The following is a 27,577-nucleotide window of genomic DNA, read 5'->3' as shown; positions in this document are numbered from 1 at the left end:
GGATTCACTTTGGGGTCTTTGTACAACGACACTTCGTGGGCTCCATAAGCAGAGCGCTTGGGAAAATGCACTGCCTGTTTCGCTCTTTGCCAGAAAGTTCATACACAAGCTGAACTCAGCACCTACCCTTCCAGAACAACTAAGCAGCCTATTTATGTTATTGCATATAAAATAGATACATAAATGACATTTACAGCTAATGTTTGCCAGTTCAAAGGGATTTTTTCCTTGTACTGCTCAGTTTAGCACTGGATTGGTGTAGTCTGAAAGTTTTCTAGGATAACTAGTAGATGGAACATGGAATAAGCAGCAAGAATATCCTCTTCTCCTCTTTCTTTTTTAGTATTTTGAATTTGCTCTCCAGCTTGTCAAGCCCCTGCTGAAATGCCTCATATTCTCTCACTCTGCTAGAAACAACAGCTCTCTCCACCTTACTACAGAGAGGAAACAGAGAGAGCTAGAAGCAAAGGGCTTGACATAACTATCTCAGCTAGCAGGATCACACTGTTGCCTTTTTCTTCTGACTTAAGGGGAAGACTGCTGAAATGAGTTGTGGTGAAAAAAAAATCTCAGGTAAATATATGTGGTTTTATATACATGTGTGTATACACACACATATATACACACACATGCACACAGTAAGCAGATGCCCAGAATCTAGCCTCTTTCTTTCAAAACTGGTCCACCTAAGGATGTACACTCAAGTTTCCATATATTCCCTGCACAGCTTTAAAATGGTTGCCCCCAAGCCAAATACTGCTACTCCTGCTGCCTATTCATCAACTCTAAGATTATAATTACAAATAAAACTCTTCAGTAGTGTCCTGGTTTCGGCAGGGATAGAGTTAATTTTCTTCCTAGTAGCTGGTACAGTGCTGTGTTTTGGATTTAGGATGAGAACAATGTTGATAACACACCGATGTTTTAGTTGTTGCTAGGTAATGCTTACACTAGCCAAGGACTTTTCAGCTTCCCATGCTCTACCGACTGAGAAGGCTGGAAGTGCTCAAGAAGCTGGAGGGGGCACAGCCAGGACAGCTGACCCAAACTGGCCAAAAGGATATTCCATACCATGTGAGGTCATGCTCAGTACATAAACTGGGGAAAGCTGGCCAGGGGGGCCGCTGCTCAGGGACTGGCTGGGCATTGGTCGGTGGGTCGTGGGCAACTGCACTGTGCATCACTTGCTTTGTATATTATTATTATTATTATTATTTTATTTCAATTATTAAACCGTTTTTATCTCAACCCACGAGTTTTCTCACTTCTACTCTTCCAATTCTCTCCCCCATCCCACCGGGGCCGGGGGGAGAATGAGTGAGCAAGTGACTGTGTGGTGCTCAGTTGCCGACTGAGGTTAAGCAATGACAGTCCTTTTTGGCGCCCAACATGGGGCTCAAAGCATTTGAGATAATAACAGATTAACCAGAGCGCATTAAGGAATTTATATCTGTTAACAGTTGCGGGTCACAATGTTGGTTCATCTGTTCTCGATATTGATTTGTCTAATCTGCATCGTGCTCTTTTTTTTGCTGTACATGTTAGAGATTGGTGTTGGTTTTTGCAGTTTGCTGTGGTCTGCAGCGATTAGTGATGTTTTGCCTGGGAGGTTTGTTATTAAAACACTGACCTTGAGCTTAATTTGGTATTTCAGCTTTGTACTGAAGCCATTACTGTACTTTGGGTACCACTTCGTGGAGACAATTAGCAATTACAGTCCTTCCTCTGAGAGTTTTTTTTACGGAGGAAATACAGAATGGCAGTGTCACTACCTTCTTCTATGATGTTTCCTCCTTCGTCACAGTAACTTGTCAGTATTTTGAACATCCTTGGGTAGTTAAGATACTTCTACTGGTATCTCTTGGGAATATTGTTTCGGTTTTGTCTAAGGTTAATAAGCAATTTAAGAATATCATCCAGAGATCTGCCCCAAGGCTGGACAGTTATGAGTGGCAGGGTGTGTGGGATAGGATGGGCAAGTACCTAGGCCAATGGGCACCCCCAGTGTTTTGGAACTTCACCCCTGAGCAAGTGCAGAATCCTGAAGAGTTAGTAGAATATTTGGACAAAGTATGCTGTCACCCTGGCAACTCCAGAGAGACACAGATCACTGCAACGTGCTGGGGCCTGGCCCATGCCCACCGAGCCCTGTTCAACACTACTCAGTACCCTCAAAGGGAAGAGAAGGTCTCTGGCTCTGACGATAAAATGACAGGCCCTGCAGCCACTCAGACCCCAGCGACAGGCCCTGTGGCTGAACCAAAAAACCAACCTGTGCCAGTATCAGTCACCCCTGTACACAAGAAGACATTTTGGAAGCGGAAGTCGGCTCGTTTAGTAAGGGAGGAAGAAGCTTCTTCTAAAAGGGAACCGGAGGAAGAAGTGGACAAGGCAGACTACCCTGGATAAGGGCCATCACGAGAACAGGAGGAGGAGGGCCGGCAACTGCTCGGGGAGGAAGAAGAGAAAGAACTCATAAACGAGGCAGTGACCACCCGATCTCTATCCCTGAGTGAGCTGCGAGATATACGAAAGATTTCAGCCATCATCCAGGCGAGCATATCGTCATCTGGCTGCTCCAATGCTTGGGTTAATGGGGCCAGTAGCCTGGAATTGGAGGGTAAAGAAGCCAAGCAACTGGGATCCCTTTCTAGGGAAGGGGGCATTGACAAAGCAATTGGAAAAGGGACACGAGTCCTCAGCCTTTGGAGGCGACTCTTGTCAAGCGTGAAGGAAAGGTATCCCTTCAAGGAAGATGTTATGTCACCCAGGCAAGTGGACCACCATGGAGAAGGGTATCCAGTACCTGAGGGAATTAGCTGTGCTGGAGGTGATTTATGGTGACCTGAGCAATGAACAGCTATCCAAAGATCCAGATGAAGTCAAGTGCACACAACCCATGTGGCGGAAGTTTATAAGGAGCTCACCATCGTCATACGCCAATTCATTGGCAGTGATGACCTGGAAAGATGGAGAGGAACAAACAGTGGATGAATTGGCTGGCCAACTCCAGCAATACAAAGAAAGTCTCTCTTCCTCCCTCATCTCAGCTGTGGAGAAACTGTCCCGGGAGATCCAGCAACTCAGAGAGGATAGGTCCTACTCCTCACCTGTATGGACCAGTATCTCGGCTATTAGAAGTAAGCGTTCTTTTGCTCAAGAGAGAGAACATAAAGGGTACACACCACGGGGCACCCTATGGTTTTACCTGTGTGACCACGGAGAGGACATGAGGAAGTGGGATGGAAAACCTACTGCAGCCCTAGAGGTACAGGTACGTGAGTTGGAAGGAAAAACAATCACAAAAGGGGGTTCTTCCAGGAAAATTGCTGCTCCAGTTTCCAGCGGGCAGTTCCCCAGACAGAGTAGAAGGGCTGATCTTACTCCTGGTCTTAATGAAGAAACTTCTGACTCGTATTTGCAGGAAATGAGAAACGAATACTATGATGAGTATTAGAGGGGCCCTGCCTCCAGCCAGGGGGAGGAAAGGGACAACCGGGTTTACTGGACTGTGTGGATTCGGTGGCCTGGCACATCAGACCCACCGGAGTATAAGGCTCTAGTGGACACCGGTGCACAGTGTACCCTAATGCCATCAAGCTATATAGGGGCAGAACCCATCTGTATTTCTGCGGTGACGGGGGGATCCCAACAGCTAACTGTATTGGAAGCCGAAGTGAGTCTAACTGGGAATGGGTGGCAGAAGCACCCCATTGTGACCGGCCCAGATGCTCCGTGCATCCCTGGCATAGACTACCTCAGGAGAGGGTATTTCAAGGACCCAAAAGGGTACCGGTGGGCTTTTGGTATAGCTGCCTTGGAGATGGAGGAAATTAAACAGCTGTCCACCTTGCCTGGTCTCTCAGAGGACCCCTCTGTTGTGGGGTTGTTGGGGGTCGAAGAACAACAGGTGCCAATCGCTACCACCACAGTGCACCGGCGGCAATATCGCACCAACCGAGACTCCCTGATTCCCATCCATAAGCTGATTCGTCGACTGGAGAGCCAAGGAGTGATCAGCAAGACCCGCTCACCCTTTAACAGTCCCATATGGCCAGTGCGGAAGTCTAATGGAGAGTGGAGACTGACAGTAGACTATCGTGGCCTAAATGGAGTCACGCCACCACTGAGTGCTGCTGTGCCAGACATGCTAGAACTTCAATATGAACTGGAGTCAAAGGCAGCCAAGTAGTATGCCACAATTGATATAGCTAATGTATTTTTCTCAATCCCTTTGGCAGCAGAATGCAGGCCACAGTTTGCTTTCACTTGGAGGGGTGTCCAGTACACCTGGAACCGACTGCCCCAGGGGTGGAAACACAGCCCCACCATTTGCCATGGACTGATCCAGACTGCACTGGAGCAGGGTGAGGCTCCAGAACACCTGCAATACATTGATGACATCATCCTATGGGGCAACACAGCAGGAGAAGTTTTTGAAAAAGGGAAGGAAATAGTCCAAATCCTTCTGAAGGCCGGTTTTGCCATGAAACAAAGTAAGGTCAAGGGACCTGCACAGGAGATCCAATTTTTAGGAATAAAATGGCAAGATGGACGTCGTCAGATCCCAATGGATGTGATCAACAAAATAACAGCCATGTCTCCACCAACTGGCAAAAAGGAAACACAAGCTTTCTTAGGCGTCGTGGGTTTTTGGAGAATGCACATTCCAAATTACAGTCTGATTGTAAACCCTCTCTATCAAGTGACCCGGAAGAAGAACGATTTCAAATGGGGCCCTGAGCAACGACAAGCTTTTGAACAAATTAAAGAGGAGATAGTTCATGCAGTAGCCCTGGGGCCAGTGCGGGCAGGACAAGATGTAAAAAATGTGCTCTACACCGCAGCCGGGGAGAATGGCCCTACCTGGAGCCTCTGGCAGAAAGCACCAGGGGAGACTCGAGGTCGACCCCTAGGGCTTTGGAGTCGGGGATACAGAGGATCCGAGGCCCGCTATACTCCAACTGAAAAAGAGATATTAGCAGCATATGAAGGGGTTCGAGCTGCTTCGGAAGTGGTTGGTACTGAAGCACAGCTCCTCCTGGCACCCCGACTGCCGGTGCTAGGCTGGATGTTCAGAGGGAGGGTCCCCTGTACACATCATGCAACTGATGCTACATGGAGTAAGTGGGTCGCACTGATCACACAACGGGCTCGAATAGGAAATCCCAGTCGCCCAGGAATCCTGGAAGTGATCATGGATTGGCCAGAGGGCAAAGATTTTGGAATATCGCCAGAGGAGGAGGTGACGCATGCTGAGGAGGCCCCAATGTCTAATGAACTACCAGAAAATGAGAAGCAATATGCCCTGTTCACTGATGGGTCCTGTCGTCTTGTGGGAAAGCATCGGAGGTGGAAAGCTGCTGTATGGAGTCCTATGCGACAAGTTGTAGAAACTGCTGAAGGAGAAGGTGAATCGAGCCAATTTGCAGAAGTAAAGGCCATCCAGCTGGCTTTAGACATTGCTGACCGAGAAAAGTGGCCAGTGCTCTATCTCTATACTGACTCATGGATGGTGGCAAATGCCCTGTGGGGGTGGCTGCAGCAATGGAAGCAGAGCAACTGGCAGCGCAGAGGCAAACCCATCTGGGCTGCGGCATTGTGGCAAAATATTGCTGCCCGGGTGGAGAACCTGGTTGTAAAAGTCCGTCACGTAGATGCTCACGTACCCAAGAGTAGGGCCACTGAAGAACATCAAAACAACCAGCAGGTGGATCAAGCTGCTGAGGTTGAAGTGGCTCAGGTGGATCTGGACTGGCAACATAAGGGTGAATTATTTCTAGCTCGGTGGGCCCACGACACCTCAGGCCACCAAGGAAGAGATGCAACATACAGATGGGCTCGTGATCAAGGGGTGGACTTGACCATGGATACTATGGCACAGGTTATCCATGAATGTGGAACATGCGCTGCAATCAAGCAAGCCAAGCGGTTAAAGCCTCTCTGGTATGGAGGATGATGGCTGAAATACAAATATGGGGAGGCCTGGCAGATCGATTTTATCACACTCCCACAAACCCGCCAAGGCAAGCGCCACGTGCTTACAATGGTGGAGGCAACCACCGGATGGCTGGAAACATATCCCGTGCCCCATGCTACCACCCGGAACACTATCCTGGGCCTTGAAAAGCAAGACTTATGGTGACTTGGCACCCCAGAAAGAATTGAGTCAGACAAGGGGACTCATTTCCGAAACAACCTCATAGACACCTGGGCCAAAGAGCACGGCATTGAGTGGGTGTATCACATCCCCCATCATGCACCAGCCTCTGGGAAAATTGAATGATACAATGGACTGTTAAAGACTACACTGAGAGCAATGGGTGGCGGGACGTTCAAACATTGGGATACACATTTAGCAAAGGCCACCTGGTTAGTCAACACGAGGGGATCTGCCAGTCAAGCAGGCCCTGCCCAATCAAAACTTTTATGTACTGTAGAAGGGGATAAAGTCCCTGTAGTGCACGTAAAAAATATGCTGGGGAAAACAGTTTGGGTTATTCCTGCCGAAGGCAAAGGTAAACTCATTCGTGGGATTGCTTTTGCTCAAGGACCTGGGTGCACTTGGTGGATAATGCAGAAGGATGGGGAAGTCCGATGTGTACCTCCAGGGGATTTGATTTTGGGTGAGAATAGCCAGTGATCTGAATTATATGATGTTAATTGCTACATAATATTATATGCCATACCAATGATATTACAATAAGAATCACCCAGATTAATGAAGAATGAACTTTGATGAAACCGAGCAAAGCACAGTGATGATGGAACCAGAACTGACTTCAACATGAAACAATCCACCACCACATGCCATCCCCATCTCTCCTGCCCTGAAAGATTATTATGACAGATGGAGCCCAAAGTCATGGACTATATGAACTCAACAAACATTTTAGAGGGATGGCCCATAGACTAAGGGAATGATATTTGTGTGTATATATATATATATACACCATATATATATAAAAACAGGAAAAGGGGTGATGATTAATGGAAACGTATTGGAAAGTGTGGGACCTGGGCATGACATAGATAGTACAGAATAAGGGGTGGATACTGTCCTGGTTTTGGCAGGGATAGAGTTAATTTCCTTCCTAGTAGCTGGTACAGTGTTGTGTTTTGGATTTAGGATGATAACAATGTTGATAACCCACCGATGTTTTAGTTTTTGCTAAGTAGTGCTTACACTAGCCAAGGACTTTTCAGCTTCCCATGCTCTACTGACTGAGAAGGCTGGAGGTGCTCAAGAAGCTGGGAGGGGGCACAGCCAGGACAGCTGACCCAAACTGGCCAAAGGGACATTCCATACCATGTGAGGTCATGCTCAGTACATAAACTGGGGAAAGCTGGCTGGGGGGGGGGCCGCTGCTCGGGGACTGGCTGGGCATCGGTCAGCAGGTGGTGAGCAATTGCACTGTGCATCACTTGCTTTGTATATTCTTCTTTTTATTACTATTATTATTATTGCTACTATTTTATTTCAATTATTAAAGTGCTCTTATCTCAACCCACAAGTTTCCTCACTTCTACTCTTCTGATTCTCTCCCCCATCCCACCGGGGGCAGGGGGAGTGAGTGAGCGGCTGTGTGGTGCTCAGTTGCCGGCTGAGGCTAAACCACGACAAGTGGCTAACTACTGTGGTACACTCATTTGAGATGTGGAAGATCCAGCTTCAAGTCTCTGATTGGACACAAATGAAGGGGGGCTTTGAAAGTATATTCTAATATCCAAGCTAAAGATCTTAACCAAGACTATCAGCCACATTAAGATGGAAGAGCTACATCTCAAATTTCTAAAGGTTTTAGTGAAAGCTTGACGTTTGTTCTTGAAACTTCATCATTACTTTCTACATTAGCATGGGGTGACCACTCTGAAACATAGCTGTGCCAATTATCAATCTTCCTTTCTTTAAAAGTGCTAAAAGAGAAAAAGGAAAAGAGATGGCAAAGAAGCCAGGCTGACATAAGTCCATGGGACACCCAGGTGAAAAAAGTAAAGCGAAAGAAAAAAAATTCTAACTGGAACAGCCAAAATTACTGATCTTACAAACTCCATAACAAAACCGTGAAAGTCCTCCCCTCCCTCCTTCTTCAGGGACATCAATCCTATTCGCTTTATGCCTGCTGTTTCCAGAATTCTCTCCCACTCCTCTCTCCCAGTTGGAAGACACACTGCCGTAGGCAAGAGACCTGTTACCTCACATGGAAAACATCACTGCACGTTACAATATCTCATAATATCTCATTTTTGGGGTGTTTTTTCCTAATGCTACCTGTAAAAGGAAGAGAAATGCTACTGTTCTCCATGGAGAAACTGTGACCTATATTAAGAGAATGACTTTCCCAGTGTAAAAGTAGAAACCAGAGACAACAGGAGATCAGATGCCTCTTACATCTCATCAGCCTCATGTGCAGCCATTATAGTTTGACCGAATATAACATACTGAACACTGTGATGAGAGTATATTATAGCTAATGTGCATTACTTGTGCACCTCACCCATCATAGCATTTCAAGAATATCAAACACAGCAAAACATTCTTGTCCGCACCCTCCCATAAAGCCAGTTCAAATTAAATTAGAGTCTCATGGTTAGAAATAAAGCCCACTTTGCTATGGAATGAGGAAAAATTGTTCAAAAAAATTGTCCCACCTCCCCCCCTGCCATCACAGAAGAAAACCATCAGATTCCTGCCAACGGCTCCCTAAAAAAGCCTCTCTGAAGGAAAAAGAAAGCCATTAAAGCAAAAGATAAAATGACACTGCTACTTTAACAAAAAAAAAAAAGTAAAGTTATATTCCTTTTAGTAATTACAAACAAGGAACACACATCAGCCCTTAAATGTATGCCACAGGAGATGCTCTACCCGCTTTGTTCATTCAAGACACACGGTTTCTTCACCTTTGTTAACGTTTTGCTGATCAGTAGGGCTATCTTGCCCTGAAAACTTCTTATTTGGACTCCACTTTAAAGACACCCCAAAACCAATGAACTTCAGCTTCCCTCCCTTCCCCAAATCTACCAGGTAGTGCCGTGACATTTCTCCAAGAAACAGACTTGAGCTTCAACCTCTCTCACTCCAGCATTTAATGACATTAAGTAAGAAGAATCAAAAGCAAGTTCGTACATAACACTTCTGCCACACACACTTTGTTACTTACATGCAAGTACTACATTTTTGAGCCAGTGTGAAAAACATTAACCTAAAGCAAATTAAACCAGTATGATTTCTGACATGACAGTGAACTAAAATTGAATGGGATGCTAGGGACTGAAGATTAGTTAAGCAATAAGCAAACTTGATCCGCCATTACACAATAGTCAGACAAAACATCAGAATTTAACCTAAGGAATCACATTTGCTTCACAGTTCTGTCTGAGGAGAGGGCTCCACATGGATACCTGTGCTTATTACAATGAATACTGACTATAAGAAAAGTTGATTTTTAAATTAACACTAAAGGATTTGTCTTTTCCTTTTGAAAGACAGGTGGCAGTCCTCCATGACACTGTAATACTTAGTGCTACAGTAATTTTTTTTTTTTTAATGTTTGGCTGGCAGACACTTTATAGAGATGGGACTGATACTATTCTTTCCTTTTACACATTCCACTGTCGAGAAAGCATTTTCAACGACTAACTAAGAGCATGTTCACAAGGGACATAAGATCTGTCACTCTCGGGATAAGCTACGAAAGAATAGAAAATTATTCAGAAAAGCAGAAAAAAACCTACCCTGGAGTATTTCCCTTTTCCAGTATGAGCTGTCAAGCAGAATCTATGCAAGTCCGTTTGCTTTACTGAACAGTAAAGTCAAACATATGTGAAAAGTTTCTATGCCAACTGAAAACTAATGATACTGAGGAGTCTGAAACATGGATAATTTCCCTTTAGCTAAAAGAAAGCTGGGAAGGCAGAAAGAAGCACGCTATACCTTGCAAGAACATCACGCTGCTGGATTTATCTGCTATAGTAAATAGTGTTACCTTTCTGAAAAGCAGATGCTTCTGCCCCGCAACAGTACCACACTCAGTGGAAAGGTTAGGAGTCAACTTGGAGAAAATAAACAAATAAGCAGGCAAACCTGGCTCTAGAAACCACCAAACCTTTCCCTCTCGTTGATCCCCTATTTCTGCAGATTGTTTTTGTTCAAAGAAAGCCTGATTTTCATTTCATTTTGGATGAACACCAGGGACTGAACACAGTGCATTACAGCAAATCTTCATATTTAAACTTTTATTAAATCTTATAATTCTCTAATATTCCTAGAAACAACATGAGCCCTCCCTCCTGGTAAATATAATGACTGGCTTTTGAATTTAGTATACAATGCACAGCTCAATTCAGGATCACTACATTTCATTAATTTGGGGGAGTCCATATTCATGCAGTTTGATTCTCTGTTCCCTTTTATGGCTAAGTCAGAGACATTTATGAACAAGGCACTGACTGCACTTTAAAATAGCATTTTTGAACCTCTACTCTGCAGACCTGTGGGGTCCATGGCCTTACTCTGGTAAGCACCTGGAACATACAAACAAAACCCAAAACCAAAAAACAAACCCCATAGAAATGCATTATATAGAGGTCCACATCAACCCCCTTCTGGGGATCCGCAAATCCAAAAAAGTTTGAAAAATAATTGTGTCAAGTGTTTCTATTCAGGTAGCAGCTCACAGGTTTTGTCAAGAAGGTGTCTCATCAGCCCGTGCTTCTGCTATCTACAGCACTGGGAGAATGTGGCACAAACAAACCAAGAAATGAAGAAAAGTAGAAATATTATTGGTTGATGAATCTGGAAAAAATGAAAGGAAGGAAAAAGCACAGCTCAAAATTTAATAAAGCAAAACTGAATAGCAAGAAAGAGCTAGCTTTAAAAAAAAAAAGTTTCAAGGCACTTTTGCTTCCTCATCAGTTCAGGAAAGCTCTATGAACCAGAAGTGGAGAAACATCATCTCCATAAAGGTTTCTCCAAAGCCCACAGATTTCTTCACATGGAGACATGGGCACTATGGTTCTGGATGGTGACAAAGCAGGAACTGAACAGGCAAATATAAACCTCCACTGGATAACCCCACCATTTGCAAACTAGAGAACAGCAAAGCCCTGTTGCATTTCCCTTCCCATGATGTGCAGGCATGTTCACGAGACAGGCAGCTACAGCCTGCAGCACTCCCTGGCACAACTGCTCTGTTGAGACTGAGGAAAGAAGGCAGGAAAGATCGTAGCAATGGGGACATCTGGTAGGCTTTTGTGTGCCCTTTACCTCCACATGCTTGCTACGTGCATGTAACGCTTGCTTTGTATGCATCTTACAGGTCCTGTGAGCTACAGTTTGGATGTAGCAAACAGGGGAAAAAGTAAGTCCCTGTAAATAACAGTTGGGTGTTTTCCTGGTTTTCCATAAGATTTCCACGCTACTGTGCTTGACAAATGAAAGAAAAAAGGAAAACCCAGAAATGAATTAGCCATAAGTCACATAAATTTATTACAAATCAAACCCACTTGATGCAATTTTCCAGCAAAGCTTTTACTGATTTAAGTCGGAAACCAAAATCGTAGCTGGCAGAGCAAAATCGTTGCATATGTCAGTTCCTAATTCAGCTTAGTCACTGTCACCATACTCCAGGGCATTCAGAGGTCATACCTGATTAACCCAAGTTAACAATCTTACATCTTCTAGTACTGAGGCCCCACTTAAAATGAAATTGGAGAATGCAATCCTTCATCTACATGCTCAGTCCTTCCTAACAGCACAAGCAGTAATTCAGTCTCAGATTTCTCAAAAAATCTCTTGCAGGCTCACATTAAAAACAGATGGACTGTGCTCCATGGGAACAACAGACCGCCTCACATTTTTTTCTGGGAAGATGTGTTTAAAAAGTAAATGAAGGCAGTAAGGATAAAAATATACGTTGTCGTTATCTACTGACCTTTCTCAGCCAAAGCATCTGGGAAGGATTGCATTCACCAGGCACCATGGAAAAAAGCAACAGGAGGGTTTTTTGCTAAAAAGGACTAATTTTCTTTCAAACACTGTTAGAGTACTGAGTTTTCCTAAGGTTTTCTGTTCTCTTCCTCTCCCCGTATATACTGGGTTTTTGTTTTTCTTTGTATCATAATACATTCTCACAAAAATTCACTTTTAGTTTCTTTTGAGAAAATGCTGGCACTAGGTTGGATACATGAAGGTATGTGTTAACTACCATAGATTTCAAGTTAAAATGAGATATGCAATTAGGATGAGGCCTTTGTGACTCCACCACTTGTTTCTTCATCATTTTTTTCAAGGTATTCTCCCACTCCTTTAAAAAAAACAAATGAAAAACACACACACCCCAAAAAAAACCCCAAAAACCCACCTACACAAAAAAAAAACCTTTTCTCCAACAATTAGTTTTATTCTGTTTCCCTCCTCTTTTGAGACAGGTCAGAGCACAGTCTGACTCACCATTCAAAATCAAGTTTTTGGTTTGTTAGGAGGGGCCTGAATGTGAAAGTCTTTGATTTTTCTCTTCACAAGCAGAAAAGAGGCTTGCATACTTAAGGAAAACAGTTAAGCAAAACAAAAAAAAGCAGAACCACTGCCACACACACCCACACCCAATTTCTATCAAAATTATTAAACTTCCACCCGAGACTTAGCAAAATAGCTAAACAAACTTCAGTTTGAAGTGATGTTACAATAAAACATAAGTAGCTGGGTAAGAGTCCACTTAATCTTTCCGCATTATAACAGCTGGTTATGAAATGTGATGTTTAAATGGTAGCACTATGGTAAGCAGAATTCTTTGGTAGAGGGGAAAAAAGTAGAGGGGGGAAAAAGAAGAAAGGTTATAAAGCTTAAATCAGAAATTTCTCTGGTAGAGATCACTACTTAACCATGCCTTAAAACTGACGAGTCATGCAGTGATAAGGACTATTCAACCAATGGAGTAATTTTAAGATAAGAATCCATGTATGCTAAAAGGTTCAGGCCTTCATGCCACATTTCATTACTGCAAGACATTTGGCGGGATATGTGAGGGGCCTCTGAGGAATTAAGATTTCATTTCCTTTATTCTTTTCAAAGACACACTATCATGAAGGATGGAAAAAAAAATTTCAGTGAAGGAGACAAACTTACTGCCTTCTTGAAGCATCTTAAACTGTCCTAGAATACTTCCTAGAATCTAAAAATGACCTCAAAAATAATATCCTTCCATTGGCTTTCATTTTATTTTTATCTTTTTAAAGAAATAGATGAAGTGAAAAGTATTTGGAGCTTTAAGGTTAGGGCCTAAACATCTTCTTTTCGCAGCACTAGAGAAAGAGACTTAAGAAAAATGTGTGTACTTGCTAGCAATTTTTTTTTTTATTAAAAATGTTGGGTTTAAAAAAATAAGATCAACTGAGTAATTGTCAATCTTTCAAAATAAGATCCAACAATTCCAGAAAAGGCTGTTTAAACAGACTTGCCATCTTTGATTTTTATCAAATTTTAGGAGAACTGTTATATAGGCTAAGTCAGCTCCTAGATAAAAAAAAAGTGACCATGGCACATTTTTTCCCTTTTTTTTTTCTTTTTTAAAATCTTTGGGTCATGCTATACATCTCTGCAATGAAAGTCCATTGCCACAAATAACCCATTGCCTCTTCATGAAATAAAATTAAGTGCACCAGAATAGGTCATCTTTGCTAAACATTTGACTTGAATTAACAGAGCTGGACTAATATCGTCCCCCTTTCTCCGGTCAGAGGAATGTGCATGACAACATAAAGTAAGTAGTATCAGAGCACTTAACAGCAGCTGGTTTATATTTTAGCACCTGAAACTCCTAACAGCTGCATTGGGTTGATATATGAGGGTCCTGATGTCATTACAAAGCTTCAAGATACATGGCTCATGAGAAATGGGAAGAAAGGGCCTCTTTGGAAACAGACATCCAAGCTGAAAATAATCAATAAAACCCACATTCTGAAGAAAAAGAGCATCTGTGAGTTTCATCAGGCTTCAACAGTCTTCCAACAAACACGCCACTGAGAGTTTAACTACAGTTCTTGCTATAAGCCACGTTAAGGAGAGCAATACAGGCAACCCTTACCTCAGCTAAATATATGTAGCACTAATTTAGAGCAGGAGTATGCATTGTTTATTTATGTGAGAACTAAAAGGTTGGAATTCCTTGGCTGGAATGAATGGGCATAAATCCATGGTTCAGCAGAAAACTGCGATGCAACAAAGTTTTGGTTAATTTGAATAGAGTACTGCCCTCCCTGTTACCTAAAGATCTCAACTATTGATCTTCTCAATATTTTACACTCAAAATAGTTGTAAAAGAAATTGCTTACAGCTCGTATGGCCACAGATTATCCTCCTTCAGAACAACAGAACTCTTCACTAAACAAATAAAATTTATTTGTGCACAAGGCAGACTCCTAATATAAAAACGTCACCACATTTTACATGAAAAGCAAAATATATTGCTCAATCTCACTCTCAGTCATAAGAAAATATTGCACACTATGTAGTGAAAATATTTCACCTACAGCTTTCCCTGCAAGAAATTTAAATAGAATTCCACCCTTTCTTCTGCCTAAAACTAGTAAATATTTTATTTAGGGACTGAATATACCTCTGGCTACATCCCTGCTAGTAAACTAAAACAGGTTAGGCCACTTTTGCCATCCATACTGTTCAACTGTCAGCAGGTCACAGAGTCACTTGAGCCCAGATCACCAGCACTGCGCCCCATGTTCACAGTTCACATAAACCAACTTCAACCAGAACTATTAATGGTAATGACTGGTAACATATCCCACAGGTTGCTGTTTGCTTAAAATTGTTGCTGAATCACAATGACAAATTTTCCATGTCAGAATCAATATTCAGGTTGTGTGCACAGCACAAAAGAAATAGCAACCACGGTTGTCAGTATACATCTAATACTGTGAGCTGCAGACGTAAGAAAGGGTTTCTTTTCTATTTATAATTTTAGCAGTAATGTCATACAGGATCCTCAGACTCTGACATCGTTTCATTCATAAAATTACTGGGTCAAAATTAGGAGAGACCTCCCATGAGTTGATATTCACATTCCTCATGAATCACTGATTTAGGTTTCCAGCCTTTCTTTTAAAGGATAATAATTAAGAAAAGCATGAACCAACACTTCTATAGCACCTTTTTACTTCTGAGGTTCATCTTAGGTAAGCATCATTACCTGTATTTTTCCAGCAGGGAAATCAAGACACAAAAATATGCAAAAGTGGCTTGGCCAATTCACATAGCAAGGCAGAAGCGAGATGTAGGATTCCTAATTGCCAGTGGCTGCATCACATACCTACAATACACAGAGTTCTTGGCTGACACTTGGGCATCAGCTGTTGGCTGATTAGTCCTAGTAATGACACTAGCAGGTGGCAGTGCTAGTTCAATAAATAACTGTTACACCCCATCCTCCAGGCATCATTCATGTTACCCTTGGAGCTAAAATAACCAAATTCAGTCATGCAAGCCAGAAAAGGCTTATAATTTTCCTATCCTGAGCAAGCGTGGGTTAACTTCCTCTCTTCCACCATCAACAAAAAAATAACAGGCCCCAACCAAATCATCCGCTATTTGTACTTTCAAACTGACATGAGACATCGGTATGCTGAAACAATGAATGTCTTTCTTTTTGTATTTAAAACACACAAACAAAAGCAGATGATGTAGTATCGACAACTGCACATGGTTGCTGCATCACAGGCAGGTCATCCAGTCCAGTTAAAGAAGAATCCTAAACACCAGAAAACATTTCACGCGGTTAATCCTTAGCCTTGCAAAATTCTCAATAAAACAACCAGATTCCTGCATGGGACAGGACACAGTAACAAGCTTCAGGAGTAGACCCTTGATTTGCCAAACCCTCACATGGGAAAGGTGACGGCACAGTACTGAAATAACAAGAGATTACAGAAGGCTACAGGAATAACCTAACCTATAACGTAATAAAACCTGACGGATATCAGTAGTGCCAAAAATACTTACCAGTTCGTAGTTACTTGGAAAAAAGCAGGGTGTCACCACCTGGAATAAAAAATAATAAAATAAGGAAAAAAAGATACTTCCTTTGGAGAGGACCCAATCCCATTGATTGAGTTCCCTCAAATACTGTGAAATCCAGGTGGAGTCAAAGGGGCACCAACCAGATCAGGTGCAGAATCTGAGTGTCCACAGCTGCTCTCTGCTGCATTACTTTCTCTCAGCTTCCTGAAGAGTTAGCATTAGCTCAATGCTAACCCAGTGCCCTGCTCACATGCTGTAATCAGTGAAACAGGTTGAAGAGTAATGCCTTCCCTCAGGTCACATATGAAGGGAAACATAGAGGGCTTTCTCCCCCCCTCCATCCTTTGCAGCGTTCTTCTAATATCATCTCAGTTTTAGTTAATAAATAAGTATTCTGCTTTTCAAGTAATCTAGAACTTCAGCAGTTCCCAATACCTTATTCTTGTTCTGGATCTTTTTTATGGGGTGTGGGCTGAGCAGAGCAAGCAGAACACATATTCTGTGGACTCACATATTTCAGAGGCTTGGCTCCAAGTTAAAACACTTCCTGTGGAGAACATGTTCTGCGTACATCACACCAAAAAAACCCCAATCAACCTTGTTTGAATATTCAAAAACCAAAACACAAAGAAAGCCAGGAAAAGCATGATTAACTCTGATTACGTGATGATCTAGGGAAAAGCAAGTGTTAGCTTCTTTCTACAGTCCCATACAGCAGGCACCCTCTGACCTCACACATACAGTCGAAAGACTGTGATTCATCAATTTACGCCACTCAGCTGAGCTTCAGTAATAGTCATCATGCATGCTCACTTTAACAAGCACCTTGAGGTTAATCCCAGTGAAAACTGTTTCATTTAACAAGTTCACCTTCACAATTACGGCTTTCCAGGACAGACTTGCCCCTCGACCAGCAGAGCGGAGCCAGAAACTCTGTGGCAACACCTGGACTACAAAAGTGGAGTTTTCTCTCAGGAACTGTTGGTGAGCTGTCCTACCAGCTGTCAAGTCATAGTATACAGAGTGGGTTACTGAGCAGAAGGGACCTGATGTGTCATTTATAATCCTTAGAATAATAAAAAGAAGATGCAGTCCATGCAAGAGAGCAAGCTACAAGAACAAAAAGAAACATCAGTCCTGTAGGCAGCACAGACAAAAAGAGACAGACCTGACTACACCAGGACAACCCACTCCTGTCTTAGCTCTCAGGAACAGGTTTTAACCACTAGCATGGAAAGGATGGCATTTGCCCCCATAACTGCTTGTGAAAAAGATATATCTCTGATTCTCAATGCTTCTTAAATCACAAAGTACTTATAAAAAGAAAAAAAAGTAGCACCACATTGATTTTCAACTCCCAGCCTCCTCATGATCTCCACACTATCCCTAAAGAAAACAGGACAGATGTGAACCCTTGAGGTTTGTCTGCTGCACCCTCTGACTCATGAGTGGGCTTGCAAGTCCGAGGTCTTAATAAGCTGCATTTCTGCAGCTCATTTCACGACTGTCACTCATGACTCACTAGTCTATCCAACCAAACACCCATACCAAACACATGGAAGATGTTAACTAGTCTGTCATGATAGCATTCCCATTGCTGAAAGCAAAGACAACATCTGCCTCTGTGACCTCTTGCCTGACACAGCATGTAAAACTTCATACACCACCTTCAATTACAACCACCAATTCTCCTTTCAAGCCAAAGTGGCAAACCACCAGGCAGAGAAGTCCGTAGCAGGAAGAACCGAAGCGATGTGCACCCTGCACCACCACCATGAGCAGCAAACACTGCATCTATGGAGGAAAGACTGTCCCCAGTTGTCCTGACCATGCGATTATCTCGTACTTATTATACGCGCTAAAAATCAGGTTTTGCCAGTGTTCTCATTAGCAACACCTAAGGTTAAAATAGATAAAAACTGAAATTTCAACAATTACTTTTCTCTCACTGCCTATTCTAGGAAGAAGAGAGAGAATTAATGGAAACCCCAAAGGAGTTTGCAGGCTGGCTGGGTAGCGTAGTGGAAAAGCAGAGATGAACTAATATTACATGCTCACATAATTAATAATTGGAACCACTGCAGAATAAAATTGTCATCACTGGAGCACATAAATATCATCTCTGTTCTCTCCCTTCCCTCCACTGTTAAAACCCTCGAGGAATCAAGTATCTCCTTTCTCCTTGGCTAACCAAAGCACAACTCTACTGTAACCTCCTCGGTAATTACAGCTGACTCACTGCCTAAGAAAAAGAAAAATCCCCTTTATTCTGACACAAGAGCACTGGGGACATCCACTGGAAAATAACTTCAGCAGAGAATTATGGATCTTTTTTGGCAGATCTGTGGCATCTTATTCAGGCAACCCACACAGACCCAGGGCTGTAAGAAGATGAGAGCTAACGTTACAGGTAACACTTGCTTGATTTTTTCTCCTCTGAGCTTCACTATGCCTACAACGGCTATATATAGCAATCTGACTTTAGAGACAGACTCCATCTTCTCCTGGTTGTGTGTCTTTCGCACTTTCTTTTTACAAAGATCAACACCCATGTTAGATGGTACTATTCTAGGACTACCAAAGAGTCACATAATACACTTTCTGGTGTATACAGCAATCCCTTCTCCCTTGCACATTGCCTCTTATCACTATGTTGAACTGTCACTAAACTACAGAGCACTCAAAATGCATCATGCAGCCAAAGACTTGGATGCACTGCTAGTGTTTTTGAGCTACAAAACTCAGTGCAAGACACACTGAATCACCCAAGCTGCACTGACTTTTTTTTCCTCTGACTCCGTATACACAAATAGCGTATTTCTTCCCAGATGAAGTAAAATAGTCAAGATCTCTATGTATCCCAATTTCAGTTCTCATGAGCAGTTGCAGCAAATTCTTCCACTGTTAATACAGACACAGGTTAAAAGCAAAAGAGCTGACGTGTTCACAGATAACAGAGTCTATCACGAGGTATAGACAACCTAAGCTGAGGATACGTGAGTGGCTCCAACTCTTTTTCCTGGTTTGCAAAGGTCTGAGACGTGCTAAAAAAAAAATCAGCATTTAGAGAAAAAGTATAGAGCTGGAAAGCAAGATTGCAGGACTTCAATCCAGTATCAACGCAGAGATAGAAAATGGAGTATAAATGTCTCATTCACGGGTTTAAAAAGTTACACACACTGTGTACCAACTGTGCAAAACAATAAACTTGAGAAAGACTTTTCTGATCCCCCAACTGAAGCTACAGCTAATCTTAAAAAAAGATATCTGTAATCACCTGGTTTGTCAGCTTTCAACAGTTTCTTTATTCTTGTAAGAAATATACTGGATATGCATTAGTGTAATATCTCATAGTTCCACACAACCAAGGTGCATTTAGCTTCTGTACTTCTGCACATTCATGTATTAACAAGCAATACCAGAATATGGGAATGCCTTGCCTAATTTTCAAAAATAGTTATCTCTTCAGTGCCCGGCACACACACACACATGCATATAGACACATTAGTCTACCCACAAATAACCAAGCAAATATTTGAAAGACAAACTACCTGTTCTTGCATACACAGTTAATATGGAAACATTTTCCTGGTGTGGTACTTCCTGAATCAAGCCTTATGAAAAAGTCCCATATTGACAGAAAAAGATTTAAAATAATTACTTTGATGAAGGATTCCAACTCCAGTGAATCTGCGGGTAATTTTCCTTCATACGACTGTAACACCAGTCACATCAGTTAATGAGTAACCAACCAACATGAGATAAATGTTAACTCAAGCAAGAAAAAATGTCAACAAATAGCAGGATATCTGGCACTAAGGAAATAAAATCTGTCCCCACTTGCTGTAACAGACACACAACAGTGCCCCCCACTGTCGCACAACAGGTCATTTGCTGGCATATCTGGAATTTACATTTCAATGCTTTTTTTCAGTCCCAGATGCATCTGTCATTTTTATCTTCCTTACATTTTATTTTCTTTTTACAAGAAGTAGGTGATCTTTCAGAGGAAGAACCATCTTCAAAGAATGAGCCAGTTATTACCAAAGGTGCATTTCAAAGTCCAAATCTCAAACACTATTATATCGCTTTTGCAAAAGCAATTTAACCATTTGGCTATACTGAATCACTTTCTTCCAAGCTACAGTTTTATCAAGTAAGAAATGCTGGCATGCCTGCCACAGGTTACGTGTAACACGAAGGATGTGCAGGGGAAGGAATCTTCACCAAATATATACGTGACCTGCTAAAAAATCTGTTCATTCTAGTTCACTACTAATCATGTTACAAAATTGATGAGAAAGGGTGAAAAGAGCAGCAAAATGAAGCCACTGACATCCTCCAAATAATGTAAAGCTACAGTGATGTTAGGAGACCTTGTGACTGTGGCATAAATGATTGTCAGGAGCCCAAATGGTAAGCTCATAGCAATATTTAATATGCATCTTTTTATATATATATATATATATGTATACACATATACGCACACACTTTTTTTTTTTACTTTTTTTTTTTTAAAACACACACTTATCTATTTATTTAAATCTACAACTTTGGAGTTAAGTCTTGAAAACGTAAGAAATTTCTCTGCTTAGTTTTCTTCTTTTGACATGCCTGTCAGTTATTGTCCACCTTCTCCAACCCACCCCCCAAAACATTCAAATCATAAATCCCCTTACTCACTAAGAAAACAAACTAAAGGACATTGAGGGCAGTATATCTTCAAATAACTCTGTGCTCTCAAACATACAACTTGTCACATGACAAAATTAAAAATGTAAACCCAAATTCTAGAATAAAAGGGACATTATTGGGATATTAACCTGGGATTAAAAAGCTACAATAGTTATACATCACTTTTTTTTTTTTTTTTTTTTTTTTAAGAAAGAACATCTCCAGTTGTGTGATATTAGTATCTAACTCAGACTTTTGTTCTGGAGATATCAAGTATCCTCATTTTTGGACACATTGAAAACAGCAGCCTTAAAGAAGACTTATCAAACACAGCAGAAACTAAACAAGCACTTTGCAGTCGCTACAATCTTTTAATAAACAAGATACAGTTGTGTTCCCAAAAAGAAAAAAATTAATAGATACAGTAAAGTCAGAACAAAATCATCACTTCAGAACAACAAATTCTTTTGCCCTATGGAAACAACCCTCCTACTTGATTTGCATAAAGCAGTTTTGAAGTTAAGTTTGGAAGAAACAAACAAAAAAAATTGCATTGTAAATTGCAAAGACAACTACAGTTAAGAAACTGTTAATGGGCTTGGTTCAAGATTATCAATAAAATGAAAATATTTATTCATATGTAATGCTATCATACAGCAAGCAGAAGCCAAGTAACATCAGAAAAGATTCCTAACACATTACATATTTTCTCTCACCTAGTTCTGTGATAGAGTTGCTGCAGGGAAAGACAGAACAAACAGAGTCAGGAGCTCTTTGAATACAAAACCAAATTCCAAGAGTGATATTTTAGCGCTGCTTTATTAATTGCTCAGCTGCAGTATTTTTTATTTGCTGAAATAACACTAACACTACATGTACCCACCTCATCAAGTTGTAAAGAGGATCAGCTGAAACTTGAGAAACTCTGAATGAGTTTCCTGGAAAAAACATATGAGTAACTGAGTACTGCAACATCTAAGCCATGTTCCTACAGTCCTGACCCATGCACAAACTCCTTTCTGTCTACTTGGGATTATGCCTTATGAAACAAAGTATGAAATTAGCACCTGAAATGGAAAGTTACATACCTTCAGGATCTCAAAATTTAGCGTATTTATATATATACAAATCCCTGTTTCCCAAGACAAAGCAACAAAGCTGTTTCAAAGAAAGTTGCTGAAGAAAAAGAAACCTTTCACAAGTAACTAGGAATGCAGTTATCCCAAGATACAGAAATGTATTGTTCACATATCTTTGCCACCTCAAACTCTGGCTTTTTTCCATGCTGTGATATTTGATCTTGCAAAGTCACAGTCCTGACCTACGTCGTGAAAGTTGTTCTCCAACTCTCTGAAGAACATATACAGGGCAAAACATTCGGTACATAGGTTATTTGGAAAAAGGATAAAATAGAAGAACCTCTTCAAAACTCCAACGAAACAGAAGATTCCTAGAATCAAAAATGGATGAGTTTCTCCTGATAACTTGTCCTGGTTTCGGCAGGGATAGAGTTAATTTTCTTCCTAGCAGCTGGTACAGTGCTGTGTTTTGGATTTAGGATGAGAATAATGTTGATAGCAACAACTAAAACATCAGTGTGTTAAGTAGTGCTTACACTAGTCAAGGACTTTTCAGCTTCCCATACTCTACCGACAGAAGGCTGGAGGTGCTCAAGGAGCTGGGAGGGGGCACAGCCAGGACAGCTGACCCAAACTGGCCAAAGGGACATTCCATACCATGTGACGTCATGCTCAGTACATAAACTGGGGGAAGCTGGCGGGGGGGGCCGCTGCTCAGGGACTGACTGGGCATCAGTCGGCAGGCGGTGAGCAATTGCATTGTGCATCACTTGCTTTGTATATTATCATTATTATTATGATGATTTTATTCTATTTCAATTATTAAACTGTTTTTATCTCAACCCATGAGTTTTCTCACTTGTGCTCTTCCAATTCTCTCCCCCATCCCACCGGGAAGGGGGGTGAGTGAGCGAGCGGCAGGTTAAACCACGACATAACTGTAAACCAGTAACCAGAGATGAAGTCCTTTTCTTTATCACACCACTGGATTTGCTCCAAAAGAGTTAGAAGCAAAGGACAAGAAACTCAGTCAGAACTTGGGTCTAGCTAACAGGGGTTAAACCAGCCAGCAGAAGCCAAGATCCTAAAACTAGATTTTTACTGGACTTTGCACTAGCCCTCTTCACTGTGGTTTAGTTTGTCAATCTCAACTGTAAATGCAGTGCTAGCTACTGTCCCTCCTAAGTTAATCTGTTTAACCACAGGTTTATAAAGTAGGTTGAAATGATTTGATGCTAGATGAGTGCAAAAACATAGTATCTTTGCTCAAAATGTCTCATTTTGCGGCTTCTTTAAAGAACAGTTTAAAAAAAAAAAATCCTAATTTTGGCAATTGCATACATCTTTTGTGAGACTTGACTTCTGCTTGCTTTGTATCAGATCTGACCTCTCCAAGCTTAATTAGGTACACATTCCTCAGGGAACTATGTTATCCTTTCAAGATTCCAGGCCTATTTATTTTGGTATAATCCCCATGAGAAAACATGCTTCATTTGCAAAGTCAAACAAATCTTGCAACATTACCAGACAGGGAGGGCCCTAACAAGCAAGGGAGATACAGTTCCACAGACATTTTCCTCTCCCAAAGGAACGAACTACCAGCATGGATTGGGTTTTCTTGAGCGGAAACAAGCTGTGCACCAGACCTATTGTACCACGGAATTTTGGACCTGTAACATACACATTGGTGTTATTTCTCAGGGTTTCAGTCTGCTTCCATCCAGCTGCAGGATGACTCTCTGCATCTCACTAAGGCCAGTTTAATGCATTAAATCACAAGAAGGAAAGATAGCTCTTTGAATCAGGCAATCCAAAGATACGTACAGCAATTTAGCACAGGCCTGGCTTCAGTCTCTGACGGAAGGTCTGCAAGAGTCGTGTCAAAGAGGCAGAGCGACCTCTCCAGCAGGAAGTTTACAGAAATCCTTTGGAAAAACTGTTGAAGTACACTGCTCAGCAAGCCAAAAGAGGCCAAAGTAGCCCACAGCGTTGAAAACCAAGGAGGAACCTTCCACTTTCCCACTAAAATGTATTCTTGTGTTGTAAAGAAGGGGTCTCTCTACAAGGCCCCAGTTCACCCATTTTTGAGATTGAAAGCACTTTGGTGGAGGCCGATACGAAAGCACTGGAGCGCCTGAATTTTATTACAGTATTTCTGACTTTCTTATATCACAATCCTGACTTTCATAGCCCTCTAGTCATTTTAATATATTTTGAGAGGAGGGAAATTTGTTAAAACAAAGTCTTAAACATGTACATTCCAAATGTATCTTCAATTTCCCAGCTCTTCAGAAAAGAGATAATGCAACAAAAGGGTACAGAATGCTCTCCCTATGACAGAATTAAATACATATTTTTTTACCACCAAAACTAACTCTCCCAAATGGACGTTTTTCACTAAGACTGAATTTGATTTATTATGCTTTAACTGTGGGAGGTATTTTAAATGTTTTCTTCAGCAAGACAGAACAAGACAAGGGAAGCAGCCTTTTAGAAATAATTACTAGTAAAATAGTATGAAATGCTGTGTTATCACACAGAAGTAGTAAAAGCAAATTCTAACGAAGCTTAGACATTTCAGCTTGCTGATACAAAACAGTCAGGACTTCTTCTGGGATGGAGCTCATAACCTTCAAAACACATAGTACTCACTTCCTTTCATTCTATATTTCCACAAAATTGTGGTTATTCATTATGATGTCTATAACTCAGTTTCCATTCTTCCAAGTCAGTAAGGCAACTCCTTGCAATCTAATGCTGGGGTGGCTCCAACTTTTTGAGATGCAATATTGCAAGAGGAATTCAGCCAGTTCCTAGGAGCATGCACTCTTCATCAAAACCCTCGGCAAAAGCAACAGTATGGCACAGCAATGGTGCAAAATGCTATACATCATTGGGACATTTCGCCGGCTACCCAATTACAGCCACTGTTGATGTTCAGAGTACCCTTCAAGATGTTGCTATTGCCTTTAGCTGTAACAGTGGACACAAAAGCAATGTCTCTTGCGTAAAAGCTAAGAGCATCATGTACAGTAAGGGTAAACAACTTTTTATAACAGTAACTCACAAAGAAAGGAGCGGTATATTCTTGGTAAGCTACTTCATTCCCATTTCCCAGAGACAAGTGTGGCATGAGCTATACAATGTGACCTAAGGAAGCATTCCAAGGAGCAGCAATGTAAAATGCACCATTTCCGGGTTCTTTGATCCCACTTTAAAAGGTTGACAAATGTCTTTCTACCTCTCTTAAAAAAAAAAAAAAAGTTACACAGCAAGTCTGTGCGAGGTCTCCTGTATCTATACAGAAAGGATCAGAGCTAGCCAGAAAATAACTGGATCAGTAAAGAGGTCCTTCCCAAAATCAGCCAAAACAGGACAGGGCATAGAAGGAAAAAACAAAACAAAAAAAAACCCCCAACTCTCCTAAAACTTCCTAAGATTTTCCAGTGGAAAGTTCACATCTGTCATGAAAACATAACCTATCCATATTTTGGTGGTAAACAAAGAAAAGCAAAAATTGTTTTGTTTCTTTCCCTCACTAACATCATCTTATCCTCTTTTCCCCTTGCTAACAGCTAGATTTATTTTTAAAAGAAAATCAGCAAGGAAACAAACCTTGAAGTTGTACATGTACCAGCTGGGTCTTGCACAACATAGTCAGCTGTCTGAAACAGTTTAAGTCTAAATGAGAGTTCTTATCTAAAAACACTAGCATACTTTAAAATACGTTCTCATTTTTGGAAAGCCACAGCAAATTAACTGCCAAATACATAATGCTCCAGCACAGCACTTCTGCTACTTAAACAACGCAAGGTTTATGCCCATAAAAAGCAATTTCAAGTCCTCATGTCCCTCAATAGCTTACAGTTCTGGTTGAATCTGAAGGTTTATTCATTACACAGTTCATTACAGTGATATTATATCTAACAGAGGGCAAAATATTTTGCAGACAGGAGAATCTGAAAATACTGCTTCTAGGTACAATCAGGAAAAATCTGAAGACCCCTTTGAGCTGCAAATGTCAGTTACAAAACTCATACAGTAATCTCTTGGACTTCAACTGCAGACATTTTTATTCTAGCCCAATGCCAGGCAGCACTAAAAGGGTTGCATGCATGGTAATATAACATGCTAAACACTGCCTATGAAGAAAAAAAAATCCTTCAGGTCTTCAGCCCTATTGAATGTGTTTGGATTTATGGATTCCCACAAAAATGCGTCAACCACAGAGGTTCGTTCACACAGTTTTCTCCTGGAAACAACATGACACAAGTTTTCACTTAAGCCATTGATTCCCTCTGCCCAAAATCTGAGAGGGTTAAGGAGAACCCATACTGAAATAAATATTAAAAAAAAAACCAAACCAAAAACCTCACATGAACCCATTTGAGAAGCAAAGTTGCCACTACTTGGTCCATTGCTGGTCATGATAGTTTTAACCTACACTTTCAACAGTGCCATATTAACTAAGGTGTAAAAGATGACAGTATTTTGCTGATCTCAGCAAAGCAAATCTTTTCCAGGTTGCTCAATTATTTTTAAAACTAGAAGTTTTACTTCAAAACTCACTTAAAAATAACAGTGTAATGACTGACAAACCCTGGTCATTCAGGTGAAAAGTTTGTGGTATTCTGTTTGTGTGTCTTTCCAAAAAACTGCCTTTATTTTTCTGAGTAAGTTTGACACGTTATCTGTAGTGCATGAAATGCAACTGAGTGCAAGTATGAAACAAGGTTAGAAAGTCAGGAGAAACACTGTTTAAAACTGTCACTACCAAAGTAGCAGCCATCTCTTTAAAAAGTAATACACATTTTGACATCTTGGAAATCTGGCTTCTGCTCTAATTTTTTATTGTTTTAAACATTCAAAGAGGAATTTTTTACACCCTTTTGAATACACATGCTGAATTCCCTCAATAGCAAGCTGATACAGCATGCAAATCAGACAGAAAATAAATAAGTATCACCCTCAAAAAGAGAGAACATTGGCAATAGTTTGAGAAATTGTAACATCCAAGATATAGTTGCTTCCCTTTCCAAACTGACCAAGTATCACTGTGAACATACTGGGCCAACCTTCACACCAATTTCCGTGCAGTAGCTGAAGCAGCAGTAGAGATCAGACATTAGCAGGAACACAGTAACCTTGGAAACCTCAGTGATTTTTTTTTTTTTTTCATTTGAAGAGAAAGTGCCTCACCACTACTCTGAAGAGTCCAGCCCACTGCTTACTCGCTTCTGCTATCGGTCTCTTCCCTGGTTTCACCTTCCTAATGGAACTAGTAATCTAACAAGATGGACCAGGGTGCACTTAAGTTAAATTCAGGGTTTTTTTTCAGTCCCCTTGACTGGGATTACAAGTCAAAATTCATTCTTACAGTGCTATTGAAGTCTAGAGAGGTGCTCCTGTACGTACGTTACTCTTTAGCAATAAACAGTAAGTTGTGTCCTGCAATGAGGACATACCATGCACTGCACACAGAGTGAGAAGTCTCCACCCTTCTACTCACATAACTTCAGTGCAATAAGGAGGAGCTAGAAGTGAAGAACTTCTAAACAGAAAGTCTTCTTTCAAATCTTTCTTAAAAAAAAAAATCAAAGAAAGCCAAGTGAGATTTAAACTAAACTCCTGATACAGGAAGCATAAGAGTAAAAACAGAAGCAGAGAGGAAAATGTTCAAAACAAATCAGATTCAGTATTCTTAAGATAAAAGAAGACTAAAGGTAAAATATTTGGGTTGGGGAGATGGTTTTTTTTTTCATTTGGACATTATTTACACAAGTAGTAGGAAAAC

General features: G+C 41.2%; 1 protein-coding gene across 9 annotated transcripts in view; it reads right to left on the bottom strand.

The window, feature by feature from the left end:
• Positions 1-27,577, bottom strand: part of TNS3 (tensin 3) — a 252,479-nt gene that overhangs the window by 139,659 nt on the left and 85,243 nt on the right. For 7 of the 9 annotated variants that reach the window (XM_076330716.1, XM_076330717.1, XM_076330719.1 and 4 more), the window contains one exon: positions 16,013-16,051. The exons of 1 other annotated variant lie outside the window; for it this stretch is intronic. In XM_076330716.1, coding sequence (XP_076186831.1) covers positions 16,013-16,051 — 39 coding nt within the window. Of the gene's footprint in view, positions 1-16,012; positions 16,052-19,691; positions 19,719-27,577 lie in introns of those variants that run through there. One more of the 9 variants, XM_076330725.1, reaches the window with a different exon arrangement.

Source organism: Aptenodytes patagonicus, chromosome 2 (assembly GCF_965638725.1).
Source record: "Aptenodytes patagonicus chromosome 2, bAptPat1.pri.cur, whole genome shotgun sequence".
Classification (NCBI taxonomy): domain Eukaryota; kingdom Metazoa; phylum Chordata; class Aves; order Sphenisciformes; family Spheniscidae; genus Aptenodytes; species Aptenodytes patagonicus.
The sequence above is the reverse complement of the archived record's forward strand: the minus strand, read 5'-3'. Positions and strand labels throughout refer to the sequence as shown.